Below are 24,263 nucleotides of genomic sequence, written 5' to 3' on the forward strand. Positions count from 1 at the left end.
AACTCTCTTCCAGGCTTTCTCATCCTCAGCACCATTGACATTGGTGGCTGGACAACTCTTTATTATGCGGGTCTACCCTGGAGGACTAAAGGATGCTTAGCAGCATCCCTGGCCTTTGCCCATTAGGATGCCAGTAGCACCTTCTCTCCCTGGCCCCTTCCCCTACTAGTGGCAACTAGAAATGTCTCCAAATGCTACCAAATGTCCTCCAGGAGGCAAATTGGAAAACCACTGTTCTACTCTAACCCGTCTTTATACTAATTATATAGTATCATGCCATTAAATAATGTCCCCAAATCTAATTTTAACAGCTATAAGACATTTTAGTGAATGTTACATTAGTGCTACATGTAAAATATTATTTTTGATTATTTTTAAAGGAAAATTTATGTTTTAAGAACTTAACTAGATTCTTTGAAATTTATCCCTCTGGTATATCTCAGATGTAAAGGTAAATTTTGTCAATGAAATGATAAGCAGGAGGTGTTTTATACTGCAAAGACAGTTAACTTCTTTAAAATGCATCACCATTTTTCAGCTGGTATACTGTAGGAGATAAAATGAAGGAGGCTTATGTCAGTAGTAAGTTTCTTTAATAGTGAGTTTATTTGATTACTGTATACAGACATGTCCTAAGTCAACAATGAAATAAAATATCACTGCATGCATATATATCTGAAAATAAAAATAAATTCATTAGTCAGATTTTCTTTAAAAATTCAGAATTCTATGATTTTCCTAAAATGTCTAATAAATCAAAATTTACTAAAGCTTTGGTTTTGGCTTCATTCCTTTTAAAATATATACTCAAATATATATTAAAAGCAAATCTTTTTCTATTTCTACCTACACCATTCACTAAATACTTAAGTGCCTATGATTATGTTAGCTAGTTTAGGAAAGATATAAAAATTAAGGTCTGCATTCCTGAGGCAATTATTTTAGAAACAGATCATATACACAAAAGCCCTAACAATAAGAAAAGACAGTATAAAGCAACAAGTGTTTTGTGTAATTCACATTAAAGAAAAACATGTGCACACACATACACACACCAAAGTTAAGGAAGATAGTGAGATTCATTTAATAGGTATATTCCATATAAACAATTTGCCACAAATTTTCCATTTTAAGAGTCCACATGAAAAAACACAGTATGCATAGACCAGAAGCAAAATACATCAAACAAAAACTTCCTAGAGATGTTTGGACTGTCAAACTTTCACTGTTTGTCCAGATCTTTTTAGGGTCTGGTGGAAAAAAATGGTACATTTTTGGTTAAAAAAAAAAACAACCATACTTTTATCTATGTATTTTGACTTTCTATGAGTCTTTGTCACCAAAAAAACATAATTTCCTACAAATTCCATAAAGTTTTAAATTAATAGTATTTGGTTTATATTTACCAAGACATGGTTTACCCATTACCATAAAAATGGGATTAAAATTGCAGGTGGCTAAAGAAATCCAGAAGAGAACAGTGGATTTTGTTGGGTTTATGGACAACGATACCTATTTAAGTGACCATACATTCTTAACCTCTCTCTTGGGTGCAATTCGGAAGTAATCTACCTTTTAATAACCTACATTGGACATCACGGTTGCAATCCAAGTGAGTAGCGTCACAACAAAATTATCTAATACAATAAATGTTGCTTAGGGCTGCAATGTTACCATAGTTACTACCAGATCAAACATCTCAGGAAAGCAGAGCCACTAAGTCTTTTAACGTGCAGAAATTCGGCACTTTTGATAGGTTATGAGCCTTCATTTTCCTTCATCTTCAGGCTTTTCTGATTGGTCTTGCGCTGTTTCTTCATCTTTATTTTTCACATCTAAAAAGTAAATAATTTTCATTCATATAGAGAACATATTGAAAGCTACTTTGTATTATACTGGGATAAAACACATGGCTTTTTCCTTCATGCAGCCTAGTCATTTTCTACTTGACTAGCACATACTTTGTCATCAGTGCAGATACGAAGAAAAGGGTCCACTCTCCTAATTCTCCTTCTTCCCTATTCTCCAGAATTATGTCAAGTGGTCTTCTAAGGTATTATTACAATCTCCATTTATAGATTAGTTTATTGATGCAAATTGACTGTTAAGTGACTTGCCCAAAGTCACCAAACTGGTAAGTGACAGAGTCACAATTTGAACCCAGGCTGACTGCCCTTGCCTTCCCCCATCTCCCTGTGCTGGATCACAGTCTCTCTAGCTTTCTCACATTTTCTACCTCCTTTGCCCATAGGAGCTGATTTCACTTTCTATATCACAGGAAAAAAAAAATCAAAATGACCAGATCAGACAAGCCTCAACTTTCTGCCACCAAAGCTCTAAAAACCCTTGCAGTCTGGACTTATTCCTTCTGCCCTCCCTCCGGTTACAGTGGCCAATGAGCTCCTCAGGACTGGCTACATAAATTGTTGGAGCCCAAGTGCAAAGTGAAAACACAGTACCTCTTACTCAAAAAATATGGAAAATTTCAAGATGGCAACAGTAGAACAAAATCAAGTGCAAGCCTTAGGTCCAGGGCCCTGTGCAGCTGCCCTGCCAGCACACCCTTGGAATTGGCCCTGGTGCTGCTCCTACTAATCACGTTCAGCTCCTTCATGGTCCAGGATCCCATCCATTTCCATCTCAGCAGCACTCGTGATCACCCCGGACCTCCTGCGTTGCATCTGACTTTCCCCCTTTTTCCTGGCTCCTTCATTTCCTCAAGTCACTACCATTTTCCAACTCGACAAAGGCCTTCTTTCAACTGCAATTCTTCCACTCACTGGCTCTGCTTTTACTCTTTGAAGTGTATTATCTATTGCTGTCATAATTTAAAAATAAAACTATTCGGTGTCAATGGCATCACTGAAAATAAATATGATAGACTATTCAGTTCTCCAACTTTCATTCATCAAGTATTTATTAAGCACATGCTGTGTACCAAGCAGTAAAAACAAACAAAAATCAAAAACCCCCACATATATTCCATGAGGAATATAGAAAATAAGTAAAATAAGAAAAATGTGTGGCATATGGGAAGTGAGAAGTGCTACAGGGGAAATTAAAGAATGGGAATTTGTCAAAAAGTCTTGGGGCCTGGATGTTGCAATTTTAGATAGGGTTGGCATCTCCCCTCACCAAGAAGGGGCCATGTGAGTAAAAACTGGAGGAGGTGAGGGAATTAGCTAGGTGTGTAGCAGGGAGAAGAGCATTCCAAACAGAGAAAACATCCAGGTCAAAGGCAGCAACGTGCAAAAAGGAACTGCAATTGTGACAATGAAGATAAGAGAAGGATTGGAAATGGGGCTAGAGAGGTACCAAGAGACTAGATCTTTGAGGGGGGAAATGGCAAATTCCTGAATCAATTTTGAAAGGGAGCTGATTGCATGTGCATGTCTCATAGGCATCTCAAATGAAATAGGGAGGAAACAAATCACTCGTCTAACCCTCAAAACTTCTTTTCTTTGAGGCTGGCCCTTCTCAGTTTTTGGCACCACTTCTACCCTGTAGCTCCAGGCATTATCCTCCATTTTTCTTCTTCATTACTTGTAGTCATCTCCACCACATCCAATTCATCAGCAAGTCTTATGGATTCTGCCTATAAAACATATTCCAAATCCACCCACCTTTCTCCACCTTCACAACCTGTTTAAAAAACCCTCGTCTCTCACTGGACTACTGCAAATGTCCCATGGGTAAAGGTGAACAAAGCCCTTCTCCTTCTCTAAAGATGGATTTGACTTGGGGGTAGTCTTCTAGCTCTATTACTCTGCAAATCAGATTAAGGTAGAATTCAGCCTGGTTACTAAACTTATGGTAAAAATGACCCAAGTGGTAAAATATAACTGTAGTGAGAGAAAACGCATATTAACTATAAATATCTGGTAGGAGATTATAGCATAGAGATTCCTCAAACGCCATGACTCTTGTAACTGAGCATGAAGCAGTGTCCAAGGACTTGTTATAATGTATTAGCCCCCATGGGACATAAGGCTTCTAACCCACTGCCCTCACTGATGCAGATCTTGTCTCCTTGCATCTGAGTTCTCAGTGAGTGGTGGGGTGGGGGTGCACAAGGACTAGCCCCTGGGTCTGCTTATATGGATTGCCACAAGAACTCCCATAGGAGGAAATGATGTAATACAGCCCTTTTGGCCTATTGTGTTTCTTTCTTTCTTTTTTTTTTTTTTTTAAATTCTTGCTCTTTTTTGTGTGCGTGTGTCTTTTTAGGGCCACACCTCTGGCATATAGAAGTTCCTAGGCTAATCAGAGTTAGGTCAAATCAGAGTTACAGCTGGCAGCCACAGCCACAGCCACAGCAAATCAGGATCTGAGCTGCATCTGTGACCTATACCACAGCTCACAGCAATGCTGGATCATTAACCCACTGAGCGAGGCCAGGGATCGAACCCTCATCCTCTTGGATACTAGTTGGGTTAGTTTATTGCTGAACCATGAAGGGAAATCCCACTCGTTGTGTTTCTAAACCCATAATTCTGAGCAGACTGGTACCAAATGAGGTCTTATGAGTCTGAATGTTTAATTTGGCCCCCAAAGATTTCCAAATGGGGACTGCACCTCCTAACTCAACTAAAAGCTTCTAACTCAACTGCTCTTCTACAATTCATTCTTCACATAACGAAGTGGATATTTAAACATGAATATCACTCCCCTGCTGAAAGCCCTCATATTTAGAATAAAATTGTCTTTATTCATCCAGGTTTCTAAAGTCCAGAGATCTAGCCCCTGCTTGTCTCTCCAATGGCAGCTCTCACCTGCTGCTGTCCAGCCAAGGCGACCAGATTTTATGCTTCCTGACACGTCTACCTTGTTCCACTCTCAGCGCTTTTGACAAGCTGCTCCTTCTGAAATGAATGTTCTTCCCTCTGTTTTCCCTGTGCCTGGACCATTCAATTGTTATTTAAAACATACCATTGCCATTCAGATTTTGATTAGGACCTCCCTGAATTTCTCAATCTAAAGCAGCAGCACAGTAACTCTTTACCACAACATCCTATTTTAATTCTCTGATAGAACATATCACTGTTGACTTATATACTTGTTTATAATCTAATTCTGCCATTGTAATACAAGATGCATGACAGCAAAAGAGTTTATGCTGTTTTACATTCACTACTATATGGCCAGTTTTTAGAATGGTGCCTAGCACTCAGCACTAGGTCGAATGATGCATCAAACAAATAGTTAAGGATAGTGGGAGGTAAGAAAGGCCCTTTGTGACATTTACAGTTTCCTAAGCAGCCACCCTCTGTCTTAATATATCTAAGCATTGTCCTTTCTAACATGGTTATCAATTTGTAAGGGATAGATTAAGACAGATTATGAACTAGGAAGATTTTAAGCAAGTTAATTTCAGGCAGGATATCTGAGACTCTGGATTTCTCCCCACCAAAGAATATTAAAACCAATAACACCACCACCAAAAAGAAGGACAGATCTGGGGGAAACTTGCAGCTCTTTCCCAGAATTTCTATTATTAAATAACTAAAACATTGAAACCGTAATGTCCGAGACAGACTCCAGCTTTTCCTTACTATTAGCAGTTGAAGATCATTCATTTTAAACCCTTAATGTCTGTACTTAGCTAATAGAAACGAAGATAGGCCTTAAAGCTATTTGTTTATAGACTTGTTACTGAAACATTGTCTATGCCATCTACCTATGTAAACTTGTTTCTGTTTGTGTATTCTTTAATATCTGGTGTTATATGTTGATTCACTTTTAACATTTTGAGTTTCCTAATTTAATACCACATTATTTTAAAATTATTTAAAGAAAAATATAAAAATAGAAACAATGGTCTCTCTAGCGAACAAAATAAAATGGAAAAACTACTAACTCTCTTACAGCATATTTGTTCTTTGTTTAAATAAATTAACGTCGGTAAGCATAAAGGTTTTGTGTACGTATTTTTTTTGGGAGGGGGGCTTTTTTTTCCCTTAGGGCTGAACCCACAGCATATGGAGGTTCTTAGGCTGGGGGCTGAAATGGAGGTGTAGCCGCTGGCCTAGGCCACAGCCCTAGAAACACAGGACCCAAGCCTTGTCTGTGACCTACACCACAGCTCATGGCAACACCAGAGCCTTAACCCACTGAGCATGGCCAGGGATCAAACTTGTGTCCTCATGTATACTAATCAGACTCATTTCCACTGAGCTATGATGGGAACTCTGCAGTTTTATTTCTCTTTTTCCTTTTATTTCTTCCATCTTTTATTTCATCTTAAAATAGTTTATATGCACTTGTATACTTTTTTATTATTACTGGTAGTGGCCCATATGAGACACACAGTGACTCTAGAAAAAGATGAGGTAACCATGGGACTCCAGGACCTGGCCACAGTCCCTGGCCTAACAAGGATGTAAGTAGTTCATAAAGATCACACCAGGAACATTTGTAACTTTGTCAGGTAGAAAGTCACCTCCTGAGGCAAAGAACTAAGAGCCCTCTTCCGGGGCTGACATGAAGAGAGGAGATGCAGAGAAGCTTCCGGCTCTCTCTTGCCTCCGTGTCACCAGGAATAAATTTCTACACACACACTGGAGTCTACTTTGAAATGGGCAGAAGGCACAGGTATGTTGGTGACGACATGGAACTAAAACGATCTTTAAACTATTTGAATGTTTCTACAAGAAGGAACTTTTTTTTAACACTTTAAGTACTATTATCTATATTTTCACAAGAGTAAACCCTGGAAGCTTTATGAACTGTATGCAAGCAATGCAGTCAAAGACCCAAGGTTTTCCTTCACTGGTTTGACAGCTCTTTTTTCTTAATTCAACTTTTTATACTGGTTAAAGAATGATTCTCCTTTAAACAAATACTCTCCTCCCCTTAAGAGTCTCCTCTCTAGTTGATAACAAACTTATTCTTAGTATGAAAAATAGAAGAGCTTGCAGAATACTACAACGGAGCAGAAGCATCCAGAGTGATTTGCTGATGGATGGCAGAAGGAAGATTTCTTTATTTCCAAGAGCTTCTCAAAACATTTCATAAACTCAATGGAGAAAGGGATTACATTTTTTCACCTTTGTGGTCCCAATTACCAGCACTGTTCTTAACTATATATATCCAATGAATAAATAAATGTTCAGTTTCTCCATTTACACCAGGACATAAAAAGAGGAAAACATCCACTTTTCCAAAGGCTGAGAAAATCTACTTAGCTTTAAACAAAAGCAGAGAGGTTTTAGTAAATAAGTTTTTTTATAAAGCACTTTTAACTAGTTAAAAGGGAGACTGTTCCAGAGGAAAAGATTAAGAAGAGAGAAATGCTGCAGATTTTAAGAGGGTTTTGAGTGTTACCTTCCTTCACGGAGAGGGCTTCCAGTTTGAGGGGCAGCTCCGAAGTTCCACCCGTGGTGGGTGAACCCTGGATGTCTGGTAGAGCATTCCGGCGGCCTGCCCTTGCTGATGATGCGAAATTGTTGACCACAGGCTCCACATCCGTCATTTTTGATGAATCTGTCCTCATAGCAACATCTATAAATAGAATGTGTACGTGAAGAAGAGGGTGAACCTATTTCCAGGTCCATGTTCACCATGCTGGTTAAAAGGCATGCCCAGATCAACAACACGGAAGCCTTGAGAATCTAATCATCCATCGTGCCCTGCATCTGTGTTTACCATTAAGGTCCTGCAGCTTCAGCCTGCACATTTGTACCTTTACTGAATAAAGCAGGAAGGCCTCAGCGTGAGCCAGATTGCTATAAATAACCTGGGAGCTGAGGAGTCACTAGGATAGCTTTAGGGTGCACTAATCTCTTGCCTTTTGTTCTGCTTTTCTATGGATGGATCAGCCAAAAGAGGGCTTGGAAGGAAATGCAAACTGACTTGTTGGGCCACTCCCATGGAGAACGCTGCCTGCCAGTATTCCCAGTATTCGCTTGTGGTGCTTGTTCAAGCTGAAACAAAATCACTATAATTTGTAAAGACCAAATAAAACACACTCTGTTCCTACTCTTTAGAAATAAATTCAACTTTATCTCAAGGCCTTTTTTTTTCCCACAGTGGAAGCTGTGTATTTCCATCTGCTCTAGTTTCAGACCTAATTTTCAGTAGCCTCAGGTTCATGTTTAGGAGAGTAAGACCTGTGTTACCTTTTCTTACCTTCCGGTGGACATATGGTAATTACTAGCACTTTCCCAAGCATCCTTTATCTTCCTAGTAATTGTCTCGCTCTGCAAAAGAATTCTTAAGAAACCATTCGCTCTGCAGGAAGGGAGGCAGCAGATATTGCTTATTCTAAAACTAGCCCTTGCTTTCACACTCTGTTTTCTAATGAATCTTTCCTAAGAAGTCAACACTGAATAGTATCTTAAAAGCAGCAGCAGCAGCAAATTTTTTTTTTTTTTTTTTTTTTTTTTTTTTTTGAGAACCTATTAAACGCTAAGCTCTCAGCTGGGTCTTTTGAGAGTACTGAAGAATGATTTACTTTCCATTTTTAGGGGACTTTCATTCTTGGATGGGAGAAAAATTATCCACACAAGGCTAGATAACATCATAACACAGAATGCGCTGGGTATCAACCAATGGATGGAGACACTCATCTGTGGGATCTCCTGGCTGAAATACGTGAACCTCAGCCTACACAAAGCAACCCAAACTTTTCACTCTAGTTGGAAGGGAGCCCTTACCCATCAATTAACTTCAATTCAGGAAATGCTAAAAATGAAATGAACTATTCACAAATGCATGTGATGTTAGAAACACAGCTTCTTTGGTCCACAGCATATTGGAAATGTCCAGGAAACTTTCTGTGGGCCTTCGGAGTCCAGGAGTAGCCTAGGCTACTTCCCCAGATGGTCTCATCTTTCCAGGAATCATGGAAAAGTTGAGAGCAATGCTAAGTTTTCAAACATAATTTTGGACCTCTAATTACTGAGTATTCACCAATTGTCAAATAGTCAATTGCCAAAAGTAAAGAGCACTGGACTATTAGTCAAAAAGAACTCACTATATGTATAGGCTTGCAAGGTGATATGGGTTAAACCATTTAATTTCTAAGTCACAGTTTCCTCCCCACACCACATCCCGTGTCCTTTATCTCAATTGTTCTTCACGAGAATGCTGTGAATATTGACAGGATTCTCATGAAGAATAATTGAGGTAAAGGACACGTCTAGGCAGGGTGGTCAAGCAACAGGTTACTTTACTCAAAGCTTTACTTGGTCCTTTTCCAAACTCTCATTGGGCAATACCTTCCTTTCAGAGCCTGTCACTGATACTGAATGATCAGGATGTCAAGCTCCCCCATGAGATAGACTGTTTGCCCAGACCAGCCCCACAGGGACGCGGTGTGGGGCACTTTCTACAGTGAAAAATCATCTGATCTTCTGGACAGAATGCGTCCAAGACTTAGCAATCACTGGAAAGAAATGAACAGGGTGATTCTTCTTCTTCTTCTTTTTTTTTTTTTTTTGTCTTTTTGCTATTTCTTGGGCCGCTCCTGTGGCATATGGAGGTTCCCAGGCTAGGGGTGAATCGGAGCTGTAGCCACCAGCCTACGCCAGAGCCACAGCAACGAGGGATCCGAGCCGCGTCTATACCACAGCTCACGGAAATGCTGGATCGTTAACCCACTGAGCAAGGGCAGGGACCGAACCGCAACCTCATGGTTCCTAGTCGGATTCGTTAACCACTGCGCCATGACGGGAACTCCGAACAAGGTGATTCTTAACAGAGCTCCTTTAATTCCCTTGTAAAGAAGTTTAACACAGCATTGGAAATAATCTGGAAGTCCACCAGGAAAAGAATGACTGAATAAACCATATAGATTATCTTACGGAATATTATATGGCTATTAAAAAGAATGTCTTAGATCCAGTAGGATCTACTTATGGAGATATGTTCTTTTTTTGATTTTTTTTTTTTTTTTTTTTTTTAGGGCTGTACTCATGGCATATGGAAGTTCCCTGGCTAGTGGTCTAATAGGAGCTACAGCTTCCAGCCTACACCAGAGCCACAGCAATGCCAGATCCAAGCCGTGTCTGTGACCTATACCACAGCTCACAGCAAGGCCAGATCCTTAACCCACTGAGCAAGGCCAGGGATTGAACCCTCAATCTCATGGTCCCTAGTCAGATTCACTTTTACTGCGCCATGACGGAAACTACTGGAGATATATTCTTGACAGACTGTGAAATAAAGCAAGTTTAAAAAGTAATATTTACAGCAAAGGGGGGAAAGGAAAAAAGTAATGAATATAACGTAAAATCAACTTTGTAAAAAGAATAAAAATTCTAGTTGGGAATTTAAGAGAGAACAAGGAGACTATTAACCACTTTTGGTATCTCTTTACATATTTTAACTTGTAATAATATGTTAAAAATAATGTCTTTAAAGGAACTGAGACACAGTCATCTAGCAAAATTATGAATACACAGGTTTTCTAACACAGAAAGGTTCTAAAAGTAACATTTTGACAATTTTATCCAAAATAAAACTGTGGATAGTAAACTGTGGCTGCTTACTATATTTTATATATATATATATATATGTATGTATATGTGTATGTGTGTATATATACACACCATGCCCATGGCATGTGGTAGTTCCTGAACCAGGGATCAAACACATGCCATGAGCCACAGCAGTGACCCAGGCCACGGCAGTGACAACACTGGATCCTTAACCTGCTGCGCCAGAGCAAGAACTGATAAAATAGTATATCTTCAAGTGACAGTCCTTCCCTTTCCCAACTAGCCATCTTACTTGTCTGTTGCTATTGTCCTATATAACACTGATTGCATATGCATTGTATATGCACTCATTGTGTACACATACACACAATGTATATATAGGTACACCAAGTATATATATGTATCTCTATATATTTCACATATATAGTATATATATTATATGTATATATTTATATACATATTTCTTATATATATATATATATATATATATATAAAATAGAATTGCTCTCTTCACTGCTTTGTGATATTTAAAAAATATATAACCTGGAGTTCTCTGGTGGTTCAGCAGGTTAAGGACAGGCATTATTACTGCTGTTGCACAGGTTCAATGCCTGGACTGGGAACTCCTGCATGCCATGAGCATGGGGGGGAATAATATATAAATAAATAAATAAATTTATATATATATATATATATATATATAAAATACACACATACATATAAAACCAATAGAAAGATAAGGAAAAATGAAAGAGAGATTAACCTCTGGGTTCTTTTAATTTTCTGGGGCTTAAAAAGATAATTGTGTTTATGTTTGCTAAGGCAACTGACTCACTAGCAACTCTTCTTCTTCTATAGAATTAGCAGTGGAATCTGGATGAGTTCTGCTTTGTCAACTGTGGCTGCTTATAGGAGCCAAAACCATTTGGACATTGGGACACTTCTCAGAAGTCCTTGCATGGCCTATAGCATATAATGAGATTTGTATCGCCTGGGACACACTTTCTCCTCTACTGAAAAGACACAGTTTTCAGGATACCTTAACAAAAGATCATTATGCAGTCATATACACACATGCCAGGATCTCTGCAGTCTCCAAAATAGTAAAAGCACAACACCAGTACAGCTGAAGAGCACAAAGACATTCAAGCTAAATGGAGCACTGGAGGAATATATACATATATATAAGGAAACCACTAGTCAGCTCCCAGTGGCTCAAAAATGGCCTGCTAAGAAAAATGTTATGTATACATAATATGTTATAAGCATAATTACAAACAAATAAAAAGTTTTGCAATCTCTTACCCTCCCAAATAGACAGTCCATCTTCTTAGCTCGAACTCATCCTTTTCTCAAGCCCACAGGAGGTGGAACCTTTTTTTTTCTAACCTCTGGATCCAGAGCAGTCACCCCATCTCCCACAGTGAAATGACTACTCATTCTGCATGTAGGACTCTAAATAAACTTCTTACCCACGAAATCAGTTCTCTAGGGGTATGAGTCAGGCTATCTGGAAAAGCACTTAAAGTAAACAAACAAAGGAAGAACACGTATTTTGGAAAGTCAGTGCTTTTCTGGCCAGAAGACATAAAAAGAGGGAGAGAGTCATGCACTGATCCCAGCTGAAAGCCAAATGCTTCATCTGTCTCTCCGCAGCTTTCAATATCTTAATTCCTTTTGCCGTGTTTCTTTGATTTGATTTTCCGTTTTTGAATATACAAACCTTTTCCCAACAAAGTAACAGAAATATAACAATTGCCTATTTTTTTTTTTCTTTTTAGGGTCATACCTATGGCATATGGAAGTTCTCAGGCTAGGGGTCAAGTTGGAGCTGTAGCTGCTAACACCAGCCTGCACCACAGCCACAGCAACACGAGATCCAAGCCACATCTGTGACCTATGCCACAGCTCACAGCAACTCCAGATCCTTAATCCACTGAACGAGGCCAGGGATTGAACCCGAATCCTCAGAGACTATGTTGAGTTCTTAACCCACTGAACCACAATGAGTACTCTTAACAATGACCTTTTAATGTTACTCAACAAACACAGACAATTATTTATTCATCTAGTCAACATTTATCAAGCTCCTACTAATTTAAGTGCCTGGCCTTGTGTTAGGCTCACAAGCTACAAAGAGAAACCCATAGTATGATGAGATCAAACACACTATGATCTTTCCAGTTAACTTTCTTGATCTTAAATCCTATTCTTTGGAAATAAGGTAAGAGAATCCACCTATAAAATGTGAATCCTTTGACATATCTCCTATTCAGCTAAGTATCAAGATTATTTTAGGCTAAACAGAGCTTACATGAAATGCACACATGTATAAAAATTATTTTATCTTAGAGATTTTCCTGTTTTTAAAAATCCCTCCACATATGGCATTTCTGTGCTTCAAGTAAAAGCCAAAGGGAATTCTAACTTTTATATGCTGACAAACATATTTCTTTTTGTGATTAGGTTCTTGCTTGATAATGATACAAACAGACCCTTCAACATATATTGGAAGCTATTTTTATCACAGAGAATTTTTGACATCTTAAATGTATAAAATTCAAAATGCAAAGTCAAACTCATTTTCCTATAATCTTCTGGATAAAATAGTAAATAAATCTGAGTACCTTTCTAGCACAATGATAATTGCCATATTAAGATAGGGCCACACAGAATTAGAATAATATGGACAGGTGTGGGTACAGATTTCAACTGCAACAAACCATGTAAGTAAGACCCTTGTGTGTGGGGGGGGGTCATGGTTACTACGGGATTTTCCATGATAAGTAAGGACTTTCCTACCTCAACTGGGGACCTCAGAAGGTTGCATGGTAGGCAGTTCCTCAATGTGCGCAGAGGAGAAGTGGTTAATTCCAAGCCGGAAAAGAGGGTTGAGATTCACAGGGAAACTAGCATTTGAGTAGGGTCCCAGAGAATGAATAAGCAAGTTCCAGTGAGAGGCTGTTCTCAGACCATCTACTTCTCATCTTCCAACCACACTTGGACACAAAGTATTCCTAGATTTCAAAAGGGCCACAAAGACATTGCAAGCTCAAAGAATCCCAACTTTTCCCCTAGTGGGAAAATGACACAATTTGAGATCCATATGATCTGCTTGCTCCCTTTCTGTTTCAGGGTGCTTAGAGTGAACACAGAGGTTTGAGAAGTCAGTTCCCCTTTTAATGGGACGGTGGTTTTTAAATGTCAAGTGACTTTTGATGAGATCAGTAGGAAGTGTAGAAGAGGAAGTTAACTCTGACCAACGTGGTCACAGTAGAGATGGCTTTGTATCCCTCTGCCTGGTTATGTGGACTGGAACATAGGTGCCTAATAAATTCGACAAATAAATGTTGAATTAATACCTGATACCTATAAATTATGAGTAGGCAAACATAGACAGTGAAGGTGCTTTTAATTATTAATATTCTTAATAAAAACAGAAAATTCAATTATTAAATATTAAAATGAAATTTGTTTCACTAACATTAAAATAGCATTGGAGGCTATGACAAATACAATGCCTTGCAGGTATCAGTAACACTGCTTGTCATATGCAGGGCTGTAGTTAATGCAAAAACTCTTATAAAACCACCCTCATCCAAGGTATCTGGATAGTTGTATCTTTCAGGCGCCAGCCCTCTCTGGAAAGGAGCCATATATACTAAATTGTTAATATCCTTGCAGGACCACTTGATCCTGTCTGAAACATCCATAAGACATATGTTCCACACCAAAAGGTCCTTGATATTTGGTCATATTTGGTCCTTTCCAAAAGACCCATGGAACCATTTATTTGGTTCACACCAAAAGGGACTTGAAAACCATTTGAACCAAATATGCTCATGGATGTTGTGTATGGGACTAAATTTCCAGGATCTTTTTGGTGTGGACCACTTGTCTTAGGAGTTTTGGATAGGACTGCTAACTGAATAGACTTGCCCACCTGAAGTCAGTTACACACAATTCATTAGCTTTCCCCTGTACAAATATGCAATTCTCTGATAATTTAAACACACCAGATCCTATAGTTTTAACTTATTCAACTAATTCTCCTTTACCATTTTCACTCTTTAACAAGAGGAAAAACAAATTCCTTTATCCCCTGGGCTTATTTTCTTTGTCTATGATTGTTATCAAGAGAGATACATGGACGACAAAAATAGTCCCATAATGACTCTTCCAATGTGAAGGTAACTTAGAGCAATGACTTAACTTTCTCTTTTTAGGGCTGCACGTGAGGCATATGGAAGTTCCCAGGCTAGGGGTCAAATTGACTGGAGCTGCAGCTGCTGGCCGACACCACAGCCACAGCAACGTGGGATCCGAGCTGCATCTGCAACCCACACCACAGCTCATGGCAAGGCCAGATCCTTAACCCACTGAGGAAGACCAGGGATCAAACCTATGTCCTAATTGATAATAGTCTGGATCGTTACCACTGAGCCGTAACGGGAACTCCTTAAGTGTTTCTTTAATAGTTAATATGGAATTGAAATTCTCAATTTCTTTGTGATACTTGAAAAATAATTCTTCATCTGAGTAATAACATGGTGACATAATATGGTGAGGAAAGAAGGGTCACAAAAGATCACATGCAAAAGAGCTCAGCTTTCTCTGTGAGGCTCGTCCTGACCATATACACCATTAAAAATGGCATCTCCTCCCCATAGCTCCTGAGAACTTGCCTTGCTCTCCTTTCCCCCAGCTCTTAATAGCTTCCAAAACACATTATAATTACAATTTATAAGGATTGCACTTACTTACTGTCTGTCTTCCTCCACTGGAATATAAACTCTATAAGGCAGAGGTTTTTGTAGATGTTTTCACTGATGCACACACTAAAACTATGCCTGGTGCTTAGTAGGTACTCTATACAATTTGTTCACTGAATGAAATAATTATCTTTCTATTTTTCTCTTTCTTTTTGTGGTCACACCCATAGCATGTGGAAATTCCCAGGTCAGGGATCAAACCTGTGCCACAGCAGTGTCCCAAGCCATAGCAGTGACAACTCTGGGTCCTTAACCCACTGCACCACAAGAGAATGCCAATCTTTCCATTTTTGTTTTTCAAAATGAATTCTTTTCTTTTTGCATATGAAAATAATATGTGCTCATTATTGGGAAAAATGACAATTCTGAAAAGCACAAAAGAGAAAAAACAAATTGCCTTATATCCCATGATCCCGCGACAGCACAGTTACATTATTCTGGTGCACAGCCCTCCAGAAGTTTTTCAGTGCACAAATACATATGCGTATCATATACATATCTTACATGGATGCATTTTGAAGTTAGATTATATTTATTTTATATCATGCTGTTATTATGTCTTAAAAATGCCATCTTTTACAGGCCAAGATCATTCTAAAATTTTAGTAGAAGTTTTGAAAAAAGAAAAGCTAAAGTTTCAACTACATAAACTATGCATAGCCAAAAGCCAAATGCAATGACAAAAGTAAGGGACATGGCGAAGGACTGAAATCATTCACAAGCCTTTCCTTAAGTAAACCGAATAAACAAAGTTACTACAGAGGTAAGGTGCTTTTTAAAGTGCACACAACTTTAAAAGTTCCAGGAATGTCTTTTTCTTCTACTTCATCAATTGAAAGAAGAATTCCTTGGGATGTCTCTTAGTGCCTTTTATAACGAATTTAATTTTTATCTTTTTTTTTTTCTTCCAACTGAGAAAAGGGGGGAATGATTGAGCCTTTTCAAGCTCTGAATTGTTTTCTAAGTTCTCTTCAGTATCTTATTTTTCTTTGCAAGAGAAGAAACCATTGTAATGTCTCATCAAATCCGACATTCAATCAGAATCACAGTGCAAACATTTTTAAGTTGTTTCGAGAATTTTCTGGGTCATACACAGGCAAAAGAAATCCCCAATCAAATAGCAAATAACTTCAAAAATAAAAATCATACCCTTGAAATATTCTTGTTCATCAAATGATATATATTCATATTAACTTAAAATTAAGTTAATATAAGTGAAATTATTTATGTGGATTCATTTAATGTTTACAAAATATTTTTAAATAAAAAATAAAACTACATTTATTTTATGTAAGCTCAATTAAAAAGTCCTCATGACAAAATGTATCTGAAATATATTCAAATTACATAACAAATTAAAAATTTCAGAAACCTACAAAAAGTTATATATTATTAATTTTAAAAATGCATGCACAGAAAAACATGGCAAGAGAAATAAACCAAAATTTCAACAGTAGTTCTTTTTCAGTAGTATTATTTTAAATGATTTGTATCTCTTTCTTTGGACTTTATTGTGTTTTCCAAATTTTCTATAAGGAAGATTTTTATAATATGAAAAATGGCATAAATATATTGAGTACACATTGTTTTAAAGACTTTTAATGAGAATAAACTCATGTGACTCTGTATTGTAGGGCAGTCATTAACTCTCTTCATTTGAAAGGTGAGGAAACTGAGGATCACAGAAATAAAACGGTTTGGCTGCAAGCAACCAGTTAGCACTTGACAAGGGGCAAAACCAGAACCCATTTTATTACCTCATTCCTTTCTCACTCATTTACACTCCAACAATAATTTGTTGAATAAGACTTAGTATTCATTCAACCAAGCATCAACTATATCCCTCACTTCGTACAGAATTCTGGGTAAATAGGGCCAAATAAGATGAAACACCATGATAGATACAATGCGTATACGCAAGAGACGCATAACACAAGATCCTCACTCTGAAAGAGCCTGTGACCTAATATACAAATGAAATAATGCATATTGAAGGAAATGTAAAATAGAAGTCAACATATGACATATTACATACGATATAGTATAAATGAAAGATAATATAAAAATGTAGAAATGTTATTGAATTGGGGGGCAATCATGAGAGACTTCACAGAAGCTGTAGAACACATACTGGGCTTTAATATTTGGGATGGATTCATCTGGGTAGAAAGAAAATGAAAAGGTTTACTAAGCCAAAGAAATATCTTTAGCTACATCATGAAGATAGGAGTGTAAAGGCAAGTTACAAATAAAGGAAAATGAAACACCTGGCCCTAATAGAGTATCATGCCATATAGAGTTGGAAAAATAAGTTGGACCACGGTCATACCTAGAACTCAAGTTGCAACAAAAGTAAATGCCATTATAAAGGAAATTGTATTTCTTCCTGTAAGCCCTGGGGAGCCATGAACATTTCAAAGTCACATAATAAAGGTGTGTATATAAGATGCACTGTTTGAATATTGAGACTGATGTGAAGGAGAACTGTTATAAGGATATGAAACTCACCATAATAAGAGAGATAAGCTATTTATAAAAGTATCTATAAATGCAACAGAATAAGAATAGCTTCTTTTTTTAAAAAAGGAAGAAAAAGGAGTTCCCTTGTGGCACAGCAGGTTAAGGATGCCACTGTCACTGCAGTGGCTTGGGTCACCGCTGTGGTGTAGGCTTGATGCCTGGCCTAGGAACTTCCACATGCCATGGGTGCAGCCAAAAATTTTAAAAAGAAGAAGAAAAAAGGTAGGACACCATCAGTTCTGAAGATTCATTACAATGTTTGAGAATTTAGGGAGTTCCTGTCATGACTAAGCAGTAATGAAGCTGACCAGTATCCATAAGGATGCAGATTCGATGCCTGGCCTCGCTCAGTGGGTTAAGGATCCGGCATTGCCATGAGCTGTGGTGTAGGTCGAAGATATGGCTTGGATCCCGAGTTGCTGTGGCTCTGGCATAGGCCAGCAGCTTAGCTCTGATTTGACCCCTAGCTTGAGAACTTCCATATGCCACAGGTGCAGCCCTAAAAAAAAAAAAAGCAAAAAAAAAAAAAAAAAAAAAAGTTTGAGAATTTATGCTTTCAGATAGGAAAATTCATTACACTGTATTAGCAATTAAGACAATGTGGTACTCTTCAAGTATAGACAAATAGAAAAATAGAATAAAATAGAGACTCAGAAATAGACACATATATCTATGGTCCCTTGATTTGTCAAAAAGGGTCTAATTACTATATGGTCACTTGTACTTATTGTAAGGGTTTAACCGTTGCTGGTGATCTCAGAGGATTCACAAGAGAGGAAACACCAGAAAACAAGGTATTGATGGGAAGATTTTTACTCATGAAAAAAAAATGGTTGTTATAATAAAAAGACTATATATGAATACAATCTTATTTAAATGTTATTTACACAGCTGAAAAAACAAGGCATAACCTCCACTTGATTTTAATAATTCTTAACAGTTTGCTATATTTAACCTCTCTCTCTAAACACACACACACAATTTTTGTTCAACAATTTGAAAAGCAAGCTGCTAACGTGACACTTTCACATCTAAATATTTTAGCACATATCTCTTAAGAATTACATTCTTCTCTAGATCCACAATATCACTATGTTATCACAATACACTTTTTTTTTGCATTGTAATTGTGAGATACTTCCCCCCTTTTCCAGGACATAATGCAGTCTTTACAATTTGTATGTGTGTGTGTGGCAGGTACTATTGGTTTTTGTATATCTGAAAAAACCTAGTTAGTCAGTCTTCATTCGTGCAAGGTACACTGCTCTGGACTGACATTACTTCTACAAGTGCCTCACAATACTATCCTACTTCAGTCCATTTTTGCTGTTAAGAAGTTTGCTGATTGTGATGGTTAATTTTATTTGCCAACTTGACTGGGCCACGGGGTACCCAGATATTTGCTTAAACTTGATTCTGAGTGTATCTATGAGGGTGTTTCTGGATGAGATTAACATTTGAATCAACAGACTGAGTAAAGCAGATTGCCCTGCCCTAATGTAATCTAATCTATTGAAGGCCTGAAGAGAACAAAAGCCTAAAAGAGGCTACCTCTGTAGCCTCTGTTTTCTATAAGACATGCATCCCTCCTCCCAACCTTCAGACTCAAACTTGACTGCAATTTACTCTATCAGCTCTCCTGCTTCTCAGGCCCTTCGGACTCCGGAACGAACTATACCATCAGCTCCTGGGTCTCCAGCTTGCTGACTACAGGTTTTGGGATTTCTCAGTCTCCATAATAGCATGACCCAACTCCCTATAATAGATCAATATATATCTAGATCTAATATATACATATTTATTAGGTCTTCATCTGTGTCTAATCTGCTGTATAAGCTATACAACCAAGTTTTAATTTCTAATTATTATACTTTTAATTTTTAGACAACCTGTTCATTTCTTTTTCAAGTCTGCTTTATTGCATTAAAGTATCTTATTCCTTTGTCACACATAATTTAAATATCCTCATATAGTCTTTTCAAATATAATAAACCTATTTTTAAAAATGTTTGTTCAGGGAGTTCCCATTGTGGCTCAGTGGTTAACGAATCTGACTAGGAACCATGAGGTGCGGGTTTGATCCCTGGCCTTGCTCAGTGGGTTAAGGATCCGGCATTGCCATGAGCTGTTGTGTAGGTTGCAGACATGGCTCAGATCCCACGTTGCTGTGACTCTGGTGTAGGCTGGCAGCTACAGCTCCAATTAGACCCCAAATCTGACTAGGAACCATGAGGTGCGGGTTTGATCCCTGGCCTTGCTCAGTGGGTTAAGGATCCGGCATTGCCATGAGCTGTTGTGTAGGTTGCAGACATGGCTCAGATCCCACGTTGCTGTGACTCTGGTGTAGGCTGGCAGCTACAGCTCCAATTAGACCCCTAGCCTGGGAACGGCCCTAGAAAAGGCAAAAAGACAAAAAAGCAAATAAATAAAATAAAATAAAATAAAATAAAATAAAATAAAATAAAATAAAATAAAATAAAAATGTTAAAAAAATGCTTGTATAAGTAATTCCAATATCTGAATTCTTTACAGTCTGACCCTGTGGTTTACTGTTTACATAGAATCTCTCTCATGATGGCTTATTTTCTTGCATGCTTTGTGATATTTTGGGTTGAGCTCATGTTTTTTTTTAAGCTTTTTCCTTGAAAATTACCTGAGACCTGAGTTAAGGTATTTTCTTCTACATAGGCTCTGAATGTGCCTCTACTGGATGTCTGGGGTCATTACCAAATTGGTTAGCTTTAAATTCTCAGCATTGGAGTTTGCAGCGGAAACGAATCCAACTAGGAACCATGAGTTTGCGGGTTCGATTCCTGGCCTCACTCTGGGCTAAGGATCCAGCTTTGCTGGGAGCTGTGGTGTAGGTTGCAGACTCAGCTCAGATCCCGCATTGCTGTGGCTGTGACTGCAGCCGGCAGCTGTAGCTCTGATTTGACTCCTGGCCTGGGAATCTCTTTATGCTGCAGGTGTGGCCCTAAAAAGGAGAAAAATAAATAAATTCTCAGCATGGAATTTTTCAGACTACACAGACACCAGAGCTACAAACTTGTGTGAGGTTCCACTTTTGCTAATAAATGATCAGGAGAGCGCTTTTCCCCCCTCCACCCAAAGCAAGGCCAAGACGGGCAAGTATCCTTACTGTCTTCCTCTGAAGATCAGCGTTTTGCCACATTAGCCTATAACTAAGCTTGTCACTCTTCAGCGGACTAAACCTTGTGCTGGGCACCTAATCTGATTTCCCAGCTTGTGTGGGTCCTGAGTTTCTTCCCTTCTCCCCAGAACCCAGCTCTTTAAAACAGAAGTCGTGAGTCACCAGGGAAGCCTCTGAGTACAGCACTCACCTGCCTCTAGATTTGTGGTTTCTCCTTGTTGAGGGTTAATGAAGCATTCTCTTATTTGCCAACACAAACACTCATTTAAAAAGAATTTTGAAAATATCTTATCCTACATTTGAGGGTGTTGTGTACTAGTTTTTTGTTTGTTTGTTTGTTTGTTTGTTTTTTAAAGGACATTAAGTCTCCCTGAGTGTCAGAAAAAGAAACTTCTGTAAAAGTATCTATAATTTCTTATCCAATAATAAGATACCCATTTCACTCATTCATTAAAAAAACAGATAGGCAATAACATAACTGCATTTTTCTTTAACAGAACGTATCTCCAAGACCCCCATTTTTCCTTCATAGCAGAAAACAGCTCTGTGATTCAAAGTAAAATCATTCACTTCCATTCACTTCCACATTAAAATTTATTTCCTCTGGGGTAAGTTTCTGACCAATTCATAATCATTCACAGGATTCATTTCTCCATGAGATGTAAGGCCTAAAATTGAGGCTCAGGAGACATCTTGAATAAGAAGGGATTAAGATGGTGGAATAGAAGGACTGGAGCTCAACTTCTCCCCTAAAAGCAACAAAATTCACAACTAAGGACTGAGCAATCTCCACCTGAATGGAACGGAAACTTTATAAAAGATACCCTACTCCAGAAGAAAAAGAGGAGGCCACATCAAGAGGTAGGAGGGGTGATTTCACGATATAAACAACCTCATACTTCTCAGGTGGGAATCTCCAGAGACAGAAAACTAACTGGCTCACAGAGACTCACCTACAGGGTGAGAGTTCTGAGCCCCACATCAAACTCTCATGTGTGGGGATCTGGCACTGGGAGAAAGAGCCCCTGGAGCATCTGGCATTGAAGGCCAGTGGGGCTTGTACACAGGAGCTCCACAGGACTGGGGGAAACGGAGACCCCATTCTTAAAAGGCACACACAGACTTTCATGTGCACTGGGTCCCAGGGCAGAGCGAGGTCTCCATAGGAATCTGGGTCAAACCTGACTGCAGTTCTTGGAGGACATCCTGGGAAAACAGGGGTGAATGTGACTTGTTGTGAGGGAAGGACATTGAAGGCAAAGTTCTCCGGAATATTCAGCAGCTGCCCTTCTCTGGAGGTGGCCATTTTGGGAAAATCTGGCCCCACCCATCAGTCAGCACTGAGAAGCCCCAGGGCAAACAATAATCCAGGTGGAATCACAGCCCTGCCCCTCAGTAAACAGGCTACCTAAAGATCCCTCAGGCACACAGCTGCCTCTAATCCCAGCCAGAGACTAAGCCCCACCCACCAGAGGGATTAGAATCAGCTCCACCTACAGTGGGCAGGCATGAGCCCCTCCCATCAGGAAGCCTACAGCAAGCCCCCATACTGACTTCAGCCACAAGGGAGGCAGACACCAGAAGTAAGAGAGGCTACAACTCTATTATCTGTTAAAAGGTCACCACACCAAAAACCTATAAAAATGAAAAGACAGAGGACTATAACTCAGATGAGGGAGAAAGGAAAAAAGCCAGAAAACCAGCTAAGCGATGAGAAGACTCTTAGTCTCCAGGAAAAAGACTTTAGATTGTTGATGCTGAAGATGATATAAGACATTGGAAATAAACTGGAGGCAAAGATGGATAACTTGCAGGAAACACTGAGCAAAGAGATACAAGATATAAAACTTAAACAAGAAGAGATGCAAAATACAATAACTGAAATAAAAAAATCACTAGAAGCAGCTAACAGCAGAATACAGGAGGTAGAAGAATGAATAAGCGAGGTGGAGGACAGATTAGTGGAAATTATGGATGCAGAACAGAAAAGAGAAAAAAGATTGAAAACAAACGAAGAGAGTCTCAGAGAACTCTGGGACAAAGTGAAACTCAACAACATCCATATTATAGGGGTGCCAGAAGGGGAAGAGAGAGAGAATGGGACAGGAAAAATATTCCAAGAGATAATAGCCAAAAACTTCCCTAACATGGGAAAGGACCCACTCACTCAAATCCAGGAAGCACAACGAGTACCATATAAAATAAACCCAAGGAGGAATACACCGAGACATATATTAATCAAACTGACCAAAATTAAAGACAAAGAGAAAATCTTGAAAGCAGCTAGGGAAAAGAAACAAGTAACATACAAGGGAACCCCAATAAGGTTAGCAGCAGATTTTTCAGCAGAAACTCTGCAGGCCAGAAGGGAGTGGCGTGATGAAATGAAAAAACCTCCAACCAAGATTACTTTATCCAGCAAGGCTCTCATTCAGATTTGAAGGAGAAATCAAAAGCTTCATAGATAAGCAAAAGTTGAGAGAATTCAGCACCACCAAACCAGCCTTACAACAAATACTAAAGGAACTTCTCTAGGCAGAAAAGAAAAGACAGCAACAGGAAACAAAAATGCCACAAATGACAAGGCTCACTGGGAAAGGTATATATACAGTAAAGATACGAAATCATCCATGCACAGTTATACCACCAAAATCAGAAATCATGAGAAGAGGTGGGTACAAATGCAGGACACTGGCGATGAACTTGCAATTAAGAGAACAACAACTTAAAACAATCTCATATACATATAGACTCATATCAAAACTTAAGAATGACTGCAAACCAAAAATCTATAATTGACACACAAACAAGGAATCTCTGGAGAAATATATCTCATAGTAATAAGTGCATAATCCACCATAAAGGGGGTCACTTGACATCATTCTTGGAATGCTGAAGTCTTCTTATATCTGATTCTGACTTCCTCTCCATCAAAGAATTTATGATAATTATAATTAAATAATGCAATTGTACAATTTTAAAAAAGCAGACATCTCACAAGGCAGAATTAAGTAAAAATTGGAATCAAGAAAAAAAAATAAAAAATTTTAAAAAATTAAAAATAAAATTTAGGCTCAGTATTACATGCTGCCGTAATGTCTAGTCAAACTGAGAGGGCTTCAAATAGTCTAATCATTAAGTTTGCCTCTAATCATTAAGTTTGCCTCCCCTTGTTCCTACGGAAAAGGTACTCTAGTTAAACAACCCTCTTTATCAAAGGGACCAGTCTCCATTCCTGCATATCCTTGAGTACACAGTGGAATTATTCAAACAAGTCAATCACATCCTCTAGTGAGAACCAGGAGGCACCACACCCTCTTGTTACTACAAAGTCTGCTTCCTACAGCCCTTGTTCCTGATTACACGGCCCATGAGGTTGTG

General features: G+C 38.5%; 1 protein-coding gene across 7 annotated transcripts in view; it reads right to left on the bottom strand.

The window, feature by feature from the left end:
• Positions 577-24,263, bottom strand: part of PKIB (cAMP-dependent protein kinase inhibitor beta) — a 109,219-nt gene continuing 85,532 nt past the window's right edge. For 5 of the 7 annotated variants that reach the window (XM_021088793.1, XM_021088787.1, XM_021088819.1 and 2 more), the window contains 2 exons: positions 7,324-7,500; positions 577-1,835 (listed from right to left, as the gene is read on the bottom strand). In XM_021088793.1, coding sequence (XP_020944452.1) covers positions 1,768-1,835; positions 7,324-7,492 — 237 coding nt within the window. In that variant the 5' untranslated portion in view covers positions 7,493-7,500 and the 3' untranslated portion in view covers positions 577-1,767. Of the gene's footprint in view, positions 1,836-7,323; positions 7,501-11,744; positions 12,175-13,241; positions 13,822-24,263 lie in introns of those variants that run through there. The other 2 variants (XM_013986820.2, XM_021088811.1) reach the window with 2 other exon arrangements.

The sequence above is a fragment of the Sus scrofa genome, chromosome 1 (genome assembly GCF_000003025.6).
Source record: "Sus scrofa isolate TJ Tabasco breed Duroc chromosome 1, Sscrofa11.1, whole genome shotgun sequence".
Lineage (NCBI taxonomy): Eukaryota > Metazoa > Chordata > Mammalia > Artiodactyla > Suidae > Sus > Sus scrofa.